Source organism: Lytechinus variegatus, chromosome 3, assembly GCF_018143015.1.
Source record: "Lytechinus variegatus isolate NC3 chromosome 3, Lvar_3.0, whole genome shotgun sequence".
In the NCBI taxonomy this organism is placed as follows: Eukaryota; Metazoa; Echinodermata; class Echinoidea; order Temnopleuroida; family Toxopneustidae; genus Lytechinus; species Lytechinus variegatus.
The window spans coordinates 35,717,674-35,730,476 of NC_054742.1; the positions used below are offsets into that span (position 1 = coordinate 35,717,674).

General features: G+C 38.7%; 1 protein-coding gene across 1 annotated transcript in view; it reads left to right on the plus strand.

Moving 5' to 3' along the window:
* Positions 1–12,803, plus strand: part of LOC121412015 (stabilin-2-like) — a 67,118-nt gene that overhangs the window by 48,996 nt on the left and 5,319 nt on the right. The window contains exons 39-42 of the mRNA XM_041604928.1: positions 1,028–1,231; positions 1,812–2,008; positions 3,986–4,118; positions 6,104–6,213. Coding sequence (XP_041460862.1) covers positions 1,028–1,231; positions 1,812–2,008; positions 3,986–4,118; positions 6,104–6,213 — 644 coding nt within the window. The remainder of the gene's footprint in view (positions 1–1,027; positions 1,232–1,811; positions 2,009–3,985; positions 4,119–6,103; positions 6,214–12,803) is intronic.

Genomic DNA, 12,803 nt, shown 5'->3' on the forward strand with positions numbered 1-12,803 from the left:
ATCGTTTGTTGTTTGCCCACCGAGGTGAAGGCGGGATCCAAATGTCGTCCGTATGTCGTCCGTCCGTCGTCCGTCTGTCACAAATCAAATGACACATAACTCCACAACCGTAAGATGCTTTTCAACCAAACTTGGATGGTAGATGGACTTAGGGGACCTGCATCTTATGCCGCAGTCGGAGGTCACATGGTAAGGTCAAAGGTCATTTTCAGGTCAACGTTAAAGTTTACATGCAAGACTCTCTTATGACACCTAACTCCACAACCGTAAGTCACTTTTCAACTAAACTTGGATGGTAGATGGACTTGGGGTCATGCATCTTATGCTGCAGTTGGAGGTCACATGGTAAGGTCAACAGTCATTTTCAGGTCAACGTTATAGTTTAAATTCAAGACTCTCTTATGACATCTGACTCCGCAACCAGAAGTCACTTTTCAACCAAACTTAGATGGTAGATGGACTTGGGGGACCTGCATGTTAGGCTGCAGTCGGAGGTCACATGGTAAGGTCAAAGGTCATTTTGAAGTCAACGTTAAAGTTTACATGCAAGACTCTCTTATGACATCTGACTCCGCAACCGGAAGTTACTTTTCAACAAAACTTGGATGGCAGATGTATTTAGGCGACCTGCATGATATGCTGCAGTCGGAGGTCACATGTTAAGGTCAAAGGTCATATCCTGGTCAACATTAAAGTTTACGTTTAAGGCTTTTATGACAAGTGTTATTCCATCCCAGTCATTTCACAATGAAGTTTCGATACAATTCTGTTACGTGCCCTCGCAAAACATGATATTTCTGGTTATTTTCATAAGTGGGCGAGACACAAAATAAAAAAATTGCTTTTGCCTTGTATTCTATTGAACCTATGCATGATCAGTTTGGTGAAAGAAACCATGAAAAATTGTTACCCTATTACCGTGTAGTTTTAATAAGAATACATTCATTTACTGTGATGTAAAGTGATTGATAGGGTTGAAGGAGAAACTTGTCTTGTTAAACATTGTATTTGACTGGTTTTACTGCAGAATGCAGATGCTCCCGTTCGTCCATATGTTACGGCCAGTCTGGTGAGTGCTTCTGTGCTGCAGATCAAGATGGTCGGTATTGTGAGAATATCCTGACTGTCATACCGTCATGTGATCCTCCATGTCATCAGAATGCTGTGTGTCGCTATGGCAACAGGTGCCAGTGTTCTCCGCAGTACCATGGAGATGGCTACACATGCAATAGTAAGGCCTTTTAATTTTTTATTAGTAATGTGTTGTTAGTGTTTTGTGTTTGATGTACTCTTTTATTTGAAAGAGTTGGAGGTTCCTCATCAATGCATCATGTAACTTTGTCTCAAATGTTATATAAATGACTGTACACCAAATTAAATGCTCTTTTTGTGACACACCAATAGAAGAGGTCATCCTCTATCATTAATCAGTTTGTTTTGGTATTTCTTATTCATTCATAATACCAGGACCCAAATTTAAGACAGAACCTATGTGCTATTAGTGACAAGGTTGAATGATATATAATCAAATCCCAGAATTTCACAACATTGACTGATGACTAGATCACATTGAAAAATAAACCAACTAGTATTTTTTGTATATCAAGTTGGTCTGTTCTCAAGGTTTTGCTGTGAATTGTAAAACTTGAAAACACTCTTGCTTCCATATCTTGAATTCATACAAAAGAAGGTTGTTTTTACTGAATATTGAAACTTGTTTTGTGATTTACATTAACGAGTATCAGAACATGATTTTGTAAAAAGTTATAGATAATCTAATATTTTATCTTTTTTACTCATTTTTTGTGCAGCTGTCAACAAATGTTTCATGGAAAATGGTGGCTGTAGTATCCATGCCAGCTGTTCCCACAATGCATCTGCCATTAATGTTAATTGCACATGCCATGATAGTTACTATGGTGATGGTATAGTCTGTCTCCCAGTCAACTTGTGTGAGAAGAATAATGGCGGTTGTCATCCTAATGCAATGTGCAGGTTCAGAGGACCAGTAAGTGTATATCATGATAAGAAAAGTAGTGTTTCAATGAACAACAATATTTGACTTACATTTCAAAAAGGTTTTTTAGCACTTTGCTTGGTTTTGACTGTGGCTAATGTCAATTAGTCCTTTGTGTTTCCATGATCGTCACCACGATGGCTACAAAACCTTGAGTGTTTCAATTTTAGAAAATAAGAAAACATGCCTGTGATAGCACTACATGCAATGGGATAGTCTTTTTGTCTCACCTGTATTGCAGAGCGAGACTATAGGCGCTGCATTTCCGACGGCGGTGGTGTCAACACCAAATCTTAACCGAAGGTTAAGTTTTTGAAATAGCAGCATAACTTAGAAAATATATGGACCTAGTTAATAAGGTATTAATAAACATCCTGCTTGAGCTTCAGGTCACGTGACCAAGGTCAAAGGTCATTTAGGGTCAATGAACTTAGACCATGTTGGGGGAATCAACATCAAAATCTTAAACTCAAGTTAACTTTTTGAAATGTCATCATAACTTAGAAGGCATATGGACCTAGGTCATGAAACTTGGACATAAGGTTAATCAAGTATTACTTAACATCCTGCCTGAGATTCAAGTCACGTGACCAAAGTCAAAGGTCATTTAGGGTCAATGAACTTTGGCCAAGTCGGGGTATCTGTTGAATTATCATTATAACTTTGAAGGTATAAGGATCAGATTCATGAAACTTGGATAACAGAGTAATCAATTATCACTGAATATTCTGTGCGAGTTTCAGGTCACATGACCAAGGTCAAAGGTCCATGGACTTTGGCCATGTTGGGGGTATTCGTTGAACAACCATATAACTCTGAAAGTGTATGGATCTAGTTCATAAAACTTGGGACATGAGAGTGATCAAGTATCACTGAACATCTCATACAAGTTTCAGGTCACATGATCAAAGTCAAAGCTCATTTAAAGTCATTGAACTTTGGCCATTTTGGAGGTAATTATTAGATTCCTGTCATAACTTTCAAATTTTATAGATAAAGTTTATAAAATGTGGATATAGGGCGTAATCAAGTATCAATGACAAGTCTAAGGTCGCATGATCAAGGTCAAATGTCATTTATTGTCACTGAATGTAGTATTTTATCATTATATGAATAGTGTTTTTTGTGAATAATTTATGGTAGTTTTCAAAGTCAGCACTGCTGCTATATTGAATTGTGTGGTGCAGGTGAGACTGCCAGAGGCGCTCCACTTGTTTTTTCTCCCATCCACAATTTCAATATGCCTATATTTATTTTATCTGAAATCAATTCCATTTGCATTATATTACAACACTAGATAGAAATTAAAACAAAATTTGGAAACTCACCCAAATCTTGAAATTTTGGTGTGTACAATATCTATGTTATTTTTTTGCAAAATTTGCTCAATATACGTCTTCTCCTTTATTTTAATATTGTGTCCTAATTATTTAATTTCAGATATATAAAGGATATTCAAGATACATCTTTCTTCAATTTTCAGTGTAGTCGAATGGGGGGGGGGGGTAATTACAATATATTGCTCCTAAAATAATTGTGGAAGGACGGTCATGTAATTCAAACAAGATAAAAACATCTTAATAGCTCTGTTTCATAAAACTTGTTCACAGGGGTGAGCTGATATGATAAGCTACTGTCAACCTCGGTAACTCTGAACACAACTCTGGAAAAATATATACTATAAATCATGCCCTCCCCCCGTGAAATTCTTGGGTTACATTATGAGGCAATGCTGAGTCATAGTAAGGAGGTGAAAATAATTGGGTAAAAGGGAGATACACAAATACATTCATATATTTCTCCAAAGTTGTGTCCTGCAAAGTTGTGTCCAACATCACACATTAATGACGGTACTGGAATCTGGTGATTGATTGGTCTAGAGGAAATTTGTCACAGATTTCAAGCAGTTGTTCTATGAATCAAGTTCTATGAATCAGGGCCAATATCTGTTCAATTTTTTTCCCTCAGAATTTGAGAAGCTGTATGTGTAGGCCACCGTACTGGGGCAATGGATTAGAATGTCATCCTCCCATTACATCCTGTCTAACAAACAACGGTGGATGCTCACACAATGCTCATTGTCAACAAGGACAAGATGGAGGTATGTAGTATCCCTATAAATCCAGGAGGAGCTTAATTGTAATGATAATGATCATATCTATTTATATACAGCTCATAATTATGCTTTTTTGAGCATAGACGTTAACTCTAGCCATCAGATTCAGGTTTGCCAGCAGAAGTGTATGCATATCATCCACTCCTTGGGGAGTAGTGTGGTTGTACATATATATATTTATTATGAACATAAGATTCAGACTTGCCGGCATATATGTTATCCACTCCCTGGGGAATATTATGGTGGTGTTTATTTCTTGACTATAAAAATGTACATTTATATGAATTCCTAGCTGTGGTGTAAACATCTTTAATCAGTGAGCACTGTGCAAGAAGGTGTAAATAAGAACACAGGCTAATAAATGCCAGCTGATAAAAATTCCAGGATATATTTGTAATGTATTAACATTTTTCACTGGTTAAATTCCAGTAGTCAGAATGTACTTTGCATTTTGTGTTGTTAGACTTGATATGCTTAATATTTTTCCAAAGTAGTAACGGTTGTGCAATTTGCAAATGTCATGTAGACAAAGCAGAATGTTTGTCCAATTTGCATTCTCAATATTGCAGTGTGATCATTACCATCATCTGAATTAAATCCTTTGTTTCCAGGCTGTTCTGAATGATAAATGTATATATATTTGATATCATTTATTATGAAAATAATCTATTAGCCTTTCTTGAATGAAAATGATTACTACATTTTCATCAAGCCTTTGTAAAAAAAAAATAATGCTTACATAAACTTGTCTACTTTTTAAATCTACTCAATATTGGCAAATTTCAAGATGCTTACCATTCCTGCAATATTTTTCCAGTATTGCCAAACCTCACAACAACAGCAAACTACATTTCATTTTTAGGGGCACATTTTCTTTGAAAACTAATGCTCATATTTATTACAGAAAAGACAAAGGCACTGTTTTATATGGTCACTAGGCGGTGCTGCACCATCCCGAGTTTGCTCAATCTCGAGATTTTAGCCCGATCAGCCCTCTTCGCGATTAATCTCGAGATTCAAGAAACCCCGTCTCCACCATCGCAAGAAGCTAGAGCAATTCTTGCTCGAGCGAGGCAACAAGCCCGATATTCCGAGCATGCGCACCTTCGATCTTGGAGTTTCAATGGCCCGCGCTTTTGAATAACTTCCTGCGATATGCAATTAAGTACATGTACTCTTTTCACTAGCACTTTCGCCGAATTCGACTGTTGTTATGCAACAATCCTCAGCTCAGCCGCGCTTTAATTATAGGCGAGTGAAGTATTCTTCGTTTAATATGATGGCGTAGGAGGTAACGACAGAGGGGGAGAGAGAGAGAGAGGAGGAAAGAAATGCTATTTGCTCACATTTTGCGAAGGAATAAGACGAAACTGCTGTCAGTATTGTTATTGACTATGACCATCGCGATAATGAGCGCCTTCCCCATCGGTCTGGTCTCTCCCAAAATCCATTCACTGGGGGGCTGGACACCATGGTTGCTGATTGGGGAATTGATGAACGCTATTCGCGATAAAGTTGACTTTCGCATGCGTTCGGTACAATCGCGATGTGTTTATTTTTTGACCAAGGCGGAAATGGAACGCGAATTGTATTATGGACTGAAGGTCATGAATAAATTAACCCGAGTGCGTCTGCACCTACGAATTAGCGCGATAATTCGTAAATAGCGCGCTATTTCGCAAATAAATCCGAGTTGACTTGGGATTGCAATCTCGAGATTAATCCTACGAACTAGCGCGATAATTGCGTCTGCATTACAAACAATCTCGAGATTTTTCAGATCGGGATAATTTGCCGGATCAGAAATAGCGCGCTAATTTGAAAACTCGGGATGGTGCAGACCGCCCTACTGAGTCCTCAAAATGCCTCAAAGCTGTTACTCAGAGATATGTCATGATGTGCTTATGGGATTATAATTACTTACTATTATTTTTTTCTGCCTTGTTTTTTTTTTCATAAATACACCCTAGGTCCCATTGAATGCACTTGTTATTCTGGGTATGTCGGTGATGGCATCATCTGCAACGGAAATCTTTATGACACCTTAGCAAGCCAACCCGATTTCCAATACTTTTTCAAGGTATTAATTCCTGATTTGTCAAGTTTATTTCAGTAATTGGCATCAATTGTCTGCTTGTGATTTTATGATTTTGTTTGATGATGACCTGAATCGGGAGTGGGGAGGGGGTATACTCACCTGTTTATGTATTTTGAATGTGCCAAGTTCCCCCCCCTACCACCACCATCAGGTATGATTTGGAAATCTGCCTATGTACATGTCTAGGTTTCAGGTTATTTTTCGCAAAAGTGTCCCAAAAGGTCACCCCTGTTAGAATCCAGTGAGAATTTAGAGTACCTCAATCATCAGTCATGTCAAGACTGGTCAAAAGGAAGGAGAAATGTGACTCGGCATACCGAAATGAGAGACAAGTCGGAATTTTTCAAATCCAACTTTTTTAGTGATTATTATTCCCCGTTTTTTTACCTTTAATTTGATATATCACTCGACCCTTAGGAGTAAATATTAGTGGAGATATTAGCTTTAGAATGGAGGAAGAATTGGGCTCTTGAAAATAAAAATCAAGAGAAAAACGCCTTCGAAGTTTGACTTCCGTTTTGACCCTGCTCCATGAAAAAAATATATTTTGCCACCGCCGAGCTAACCGAAAGGCCCTAGTAACCGCGTGCCAAAAAAGGCGAAACGATTAACCAATGAGGAGGCTGCATTGAGAACAATAGTCAACTTGCTAGTCACGCGCGACTGGAAGACGAAACAACGTTCCACGTCAATCAATTATCGCCTACGTACACATCATTGGTTAAACCGGGGTTTTATAATAATCTTCGTGAAAGAAAAAAAGAATGCCCATGATCTCCCTTATTAATGAAATAAAAGGCGGGGTTAAAAAGTTGGACCTAAAACCATGGAGGAGGGATTGTGCCATCGGCTTGTTTGAATGTCGATGGCGTTTACTCTTACCCGGACTCGTGACATGTAGTCTATCAAGCGTGTCATTATGACCTGAACTTTAACCGCATGTTCTAAAAAAATATCCCTTGTAAAATGGTAATATGGGCCTTCAAAATAATTCGTACCTCACCTTTACTTATGTGCTCATGTTTTATTAATATTCAAGTTAGATTGAGACAGTGTGAGTAAAAACGCGAATAATTTGTTCAATAAATGGGTTCAATATCGTACCCATCATGGGGGGGGGGTATACAGCATTGAAATGATTCAAAATTAGAACAAAATACAGAAAGGTATAATGAAAAAAGATTAAAGTGATTCTAAAAGTGATGCAGAGAAAAAAAACCTTGACATAAACGTCTTAATTCTACAACAAAAAGAGCCAGGAGGTACCATGAGTAATTAAGTCCCATCATAATTTCCAACAGAGGATGGATTAGGGAAGATACGCTTTCACTTTTTAACAAACAAGTGCACACCAAGTTACAAATAATGCGTAAAGGATTTCCATGTATCTGAATGCAGGATATAAGAGCAAAAATGTAGCCGCGGGGATCGGCGCCTGACCGCGCTCTCCATGTATAGCCAGACACAGCTCGGCCATGGCACCTCCAACATGAATGCTGATTCGGATCAAATCAAGCACAACCAATATTTTATTCTAACACAGTAACAGATAAAGAATGAGACCATGCAAAAGCCTTTGTAAGATTGAATGATTTATTTTGGAGGAGAGAGATCCCCTAAAAGAGAGAGAGAAAAACGTAATAATAATAGATTTAAAATAAATAATAAAATCACCAAGTCTCATTTTAAACCTTAAAACTAGCCGCCATTTTAAATCTAATTGCAAGTATGATTCAAACATTAAAACAAGACAACCCGGTTGTGTTTATAGTTCTCTGTTTTCTTTGTCCGTTTTGTTAATTTTCCAATCGAACTTTTGACTCATTCCATTCTACCTCAGCTTGATTTCCCGCCGTTAATTGTTTGCTATTTTGTGCATCTTTGTCATTTATTTCCCTTTCTGACTAATCACGCTAGCATAATGGAATGATTTGTTCTTTCTCACATGTTCTTTCCTTCCTTTCCCGCTTTGTATGTTTTTCTTACTTTTTCATAGGCGGATCCAGCTTTTGGCGAAGGGGGAGGGGGGGCGTAATGCCGAGCGGCATACATATTTTTGTACTTCACCGGCGCCATAAAAGTACAAATTGAAAAAGGGGTAAAGTCTTACCCTGTCAAAATGTTCTTTTCTTTCCTTTATTTTTTTAAGCGGCGCCTTTTCGTTCTTTTATTTTTTCAAATATTAGGCCCCCCCCCTGGATCCTCCATTGTTTTTTTTTTCACTTTCACTTTTCCGTTTCCATTTCTCCTTTCCCCTATCCTCGCTTTCTTTCCCTTTCCTCTTTTTGTTCCCTTTCTTAATTCCGCCCCCCACCGTTTTTAATTATTCCTTCCCATCCCCCCTGTTTTCGCTTTTTCCTTCCCATCCCTCTCTTCCTCCCGTTTTCGCTAATTCCTATCATCCCTCTCTCTTTCTGCCGTTTTTGCTTATTCCTCCCCCCCCCCCCGTTTTCGCTTACTCCTTCCCATCCCTCTCTTCCCTGTTTTCGCTTATTCCTATCATCCCTCTCTCTGCCGTTTTTGCTTATTCCTCCCCCCCCCTTGTTTTCGCTTATTCCTTCCCATCCCTCTCTTCCTCCCCTGTTTTCGCTAATTCCTATCATCCCTCTCTCTTTCTGCCGTTTTTGCTTATTCCTTCCCCCCCCGTTTTCGCTTATTCCTTCCCATCCCTCTCTTCCTCCCCTGTTTTCGCTAATTCCTATCATCCCTCTCTCTTTCTGCCGTTTTTGCTTATTCCTCCCCCCCCTGTTTTCGCTTATTCCTTCCCATCCCTCTCTTCCTCCCCTGTTTTCGCTAATTCCTATCATCCCTCTCTCTTTCTGCCCTGTTTTTGATCATTCATTCCCATTCCTCGCTCCTTTTCGCTAATTCCAATTACTCTCCACCCCCTTTTTCGCTTAATCTTTCCCATCATTCTCCACCCCCGTTTTTCGCTTATTCCTTGGCCCAGTGTACCGAAGCGAAGGCGAAACACGGAATTGCTTGTTGAATAACTCGGTTTGAACGAAGACGAATAATATTGTATGCATACGATGATAACTGTGCGAGAACTGATTAAAAAGCTACAATAATCCGTCTTTAAATGCAGTCTCGACTTTTGATATCGCACTGAACACGCCATTTTTGAGTTGATGATCGACACTTAGCACGTTTTGAAATAACAAAAGCCCGGACGTAGCCCGCGAGTAACATACAAAATCCAGACAACGGTCGATCCGACGGCCGGCCGCCCAGCGCCGGCGCGGTCTGTTTATACTGTAAAGGTGATTACGGCACCAACCAATCGTACTTTCGTATTCACAATTGATCGTTAGCCTTTGTGTTACGGGGTTCTGGCCGCCCAAACTACGGGTTGTGAGCTTGGGTTAATAATGATAATTACTTCTTGTTAAGAGCTTTTTCCAAAGTTACAAAGCGCTGATTTCCTGTGATCCTTCTACAGAAACAATTCACAGTTCTTGTGCTTGGCTTTCATTTCGCCATTACTAACCGTCAAACCGGCGAAATCTTAGTTAGCCTATAAACTCTTGGATAAGATAAGATAATTAAAAGGCACACATTAAAATCTCTTTAAAGCACGGGCGGGAATGAAAGGATAAGGGGGATCCTTTGTTTTTATTTCTCTGTCACAGCCCGTTCTATTGCTTTTGATTTTATGTAGATTAAAAATTATAATCACAAGCCCTTTGAAGCACTTTACTTCAGGGGCGTTGGAGCGAATTTAAAGGGAGGGGGGGGGGCACTAGGAAAAATGGCACCTTCTCGTTAAAAGGGAACTAAATCTTTTTTTTTTTAAAAAGAAAGGCATCTACAGTAGTGTGGTGAGCGAATTTTTTTTTTAATTGGCTGTAGTATCGACGCTGCGAGCGAGCAAATATCAACTTTTTTTCTCACGAAAATCCAATTTGTGTTAGATTTTTACATAGGCCTATTCAGAATAATGTCATATCTCTCTTTCCTTCTCTTATTTTTCTTTTTTCTTGCTTGTGATTTTTTTTTTTTTTTTTTTTTTTGGGGGGGATAATCCCCCATCTGTACTCATCTACCCACTCACCTGACTCATGAAACTTATTAATGCACGTATGATTATTTTTTTCCCTCAGAATATTGCTTTATTTCTTGTTTAAAAGGGGCACTCGTTATACACCGTGACAAAACTTGTCCTTCCCAGGTGAAAGAGGCACAGCGTGTTGGTAAGGGGCACTTTATTTGGGTAAAAGGGGCACTGATAAGAGAAAGGTCACCTATATCAGAAAGCAAAGGGGTCCCTTTAACGGAATAAAAACGGGCCCTTAATTCTCGGGTGTGAAATGGGCTGCACGTACAGAACACGTTTGTGATGGCATTTGGGGGTAGAAATTGGCATACGAAATTGCTTACACACACAAAAGAGAAGATCAAACTGGGAAAGAACGATAAACCGAAATATGAAGAGGATAAAACAAAGATAAGAACAAGAAGAAAAAGGGCGTGGAGGAAAAGACGATGGATGTGGCAAGGAAGAATAAAGAACGGCTGTGATATATAAAAAAAAATAGAAGATCGAACGGGGAGAAGAAGGATATAGAACAACAAAAAATAAGAGGGGAAAAGAAGAGGAATAAGACGTTCGGATGAGCAAGAAAGAGAAAGAAGGAAAGGGGGAAGAAATGAGGTATAGAGGAAGAAAATAGAAATGGAGGGGGAGGAATAAGATCGTGGGGATGAGCAGGTGAGAGGGAGAACGAAAACAAAAATAATATTATAAATTATTAAGGAGGAACGAAGATAAAAGGAAGAGGAATGAGGCGATGGGTGAGGGAGGGAGAAAAGACGGAAGGAAAGAAGAAAGAAAAACCGGCAAAAAGAGAGAAGAACGAAAAACAGAATTATGTGAAACGAAAAAGAAGAAAAGGTGAAATTGGGGGGAAAGGTGGAGGGTGAAGAAAGGGCAGAGAGAAGAAAAAAAAGAGGAGAAAATAATCGACATAGAAAAAAAAGAGATCGAAAGGGGAAAAGAACGGAAAACAGAAGAGGAATTAACGAATAAGATTAAAGAAGAGAAAGGGGTTGAGGAAGAATAAGGGGGGGGGAGATTTAGAAAGAAGAGACCGACTGATCTGAAAGAAAATTGCGAACGAAAAGGGGGAGCAGTAGAAAGGAAAAAATAAAACACAAGAAAGACGAAAGAAGAAGGTAAGAGAATAACAGAGAGGGAAAGAGAGAATAGATCTGGGCAAAGTCGAATGGGACAACATGACAATGACTTTTAGGAAATGATAATTTCAATAGGTGTATTTTAAATGACTAATATTTTCAATCAATATCGTAAGTCCCGTATACCATTATCCAAAAATTAAAAATGCAGGCCTACTGCATGGTCCCATATTTCATTGGTCAAAGTCAGGGGCGGATCCAGGATTTACCAAAAAAGGATTTTTTTTTAAATACTTCGTACCCGCCAAAAAACTGACAAGCAAAAAAAAAAGAATAGAAGTCTTCGATTTCAAAGAGGGGTACATCCCGGGGTACATCTCGGCTTCAATGGCATTTTTACATTACAAATTTTGTTTTTTTTTCTTCTCGGGGGGGGGGGGGGGACGTGCCATCCCCTGGATCCGTGCCTCAGTTGTCGAAGTTCTGACATTTATTTCTTTCTCTATTGTTCATTCAAACATGATAAAAAAATTGAAGGCAAAACTGGTTGGAAATAATAAAGCCCACAAAGCTTTCATGATGAACTTTTTTTCTTTTGTTAATGATATACTGCAGATCAATTAACCCACATTCGCGAACATACAACATTTTTATGTATTTTAAACCCTTTATTTTGAAATTAGAGTTTTCTCATCGAAACATCCCGATCACTTGCAAATAATAAGAGAATCTTCATCACGTCCATGTTATGTTTTATGAAATTAATCCTCGCCAACAAACCGTGTTATATAAACACTTTGCGTTTACGCATGACCTTTTTCGCGAGACAAGCTAGCTATACACTCTAAATCAGGTAGGCCTATCAATCTATCGCTAACGCCCCCGCCTAGTACCAACTACCATTATTACAAAAATAGCCATTTAGAAGTTGAATCCCGTTTGTTAACTTTCAGAAGCCCCCTTTTCAATTTCAGAATACCTATTGAAAGCGATGCTTTTGATCTTTCTTTTGAGGCTCATTGAACCGATCGAGCGGATGGTCGGCGGACGCTGCCAGCTGTACTTGAGTTTAAATGAATAGCCAATCAACAATGGCGTTACGTTGCTAGGGGCGGAGCTTAGTATGAAGCGAAATTCGATGAAATCGAGCGTGCCAAGTATAAAAAAATTTCGAACTGACCGAAAAAAAACACTCGCAGAAAAACTGTTTTTTTATCACTTTCCCGTCATCAAATTCACTCATTTTTTTCACACAGTAATTATGAAACATGGAAGAATCTAAAAATGAAAAAAAAAAAAATCTTCAAAATTTTGACTTTTTATTAGTTTGTCGAATTTCTAGGAATTTTCATTTGCGACTTCTCTCTCATTTCGGTATGCCGAGTCACAAATGTGGTCTAAGTTGCAGGTGTTTTATGGACAGGTTACCTTAATCA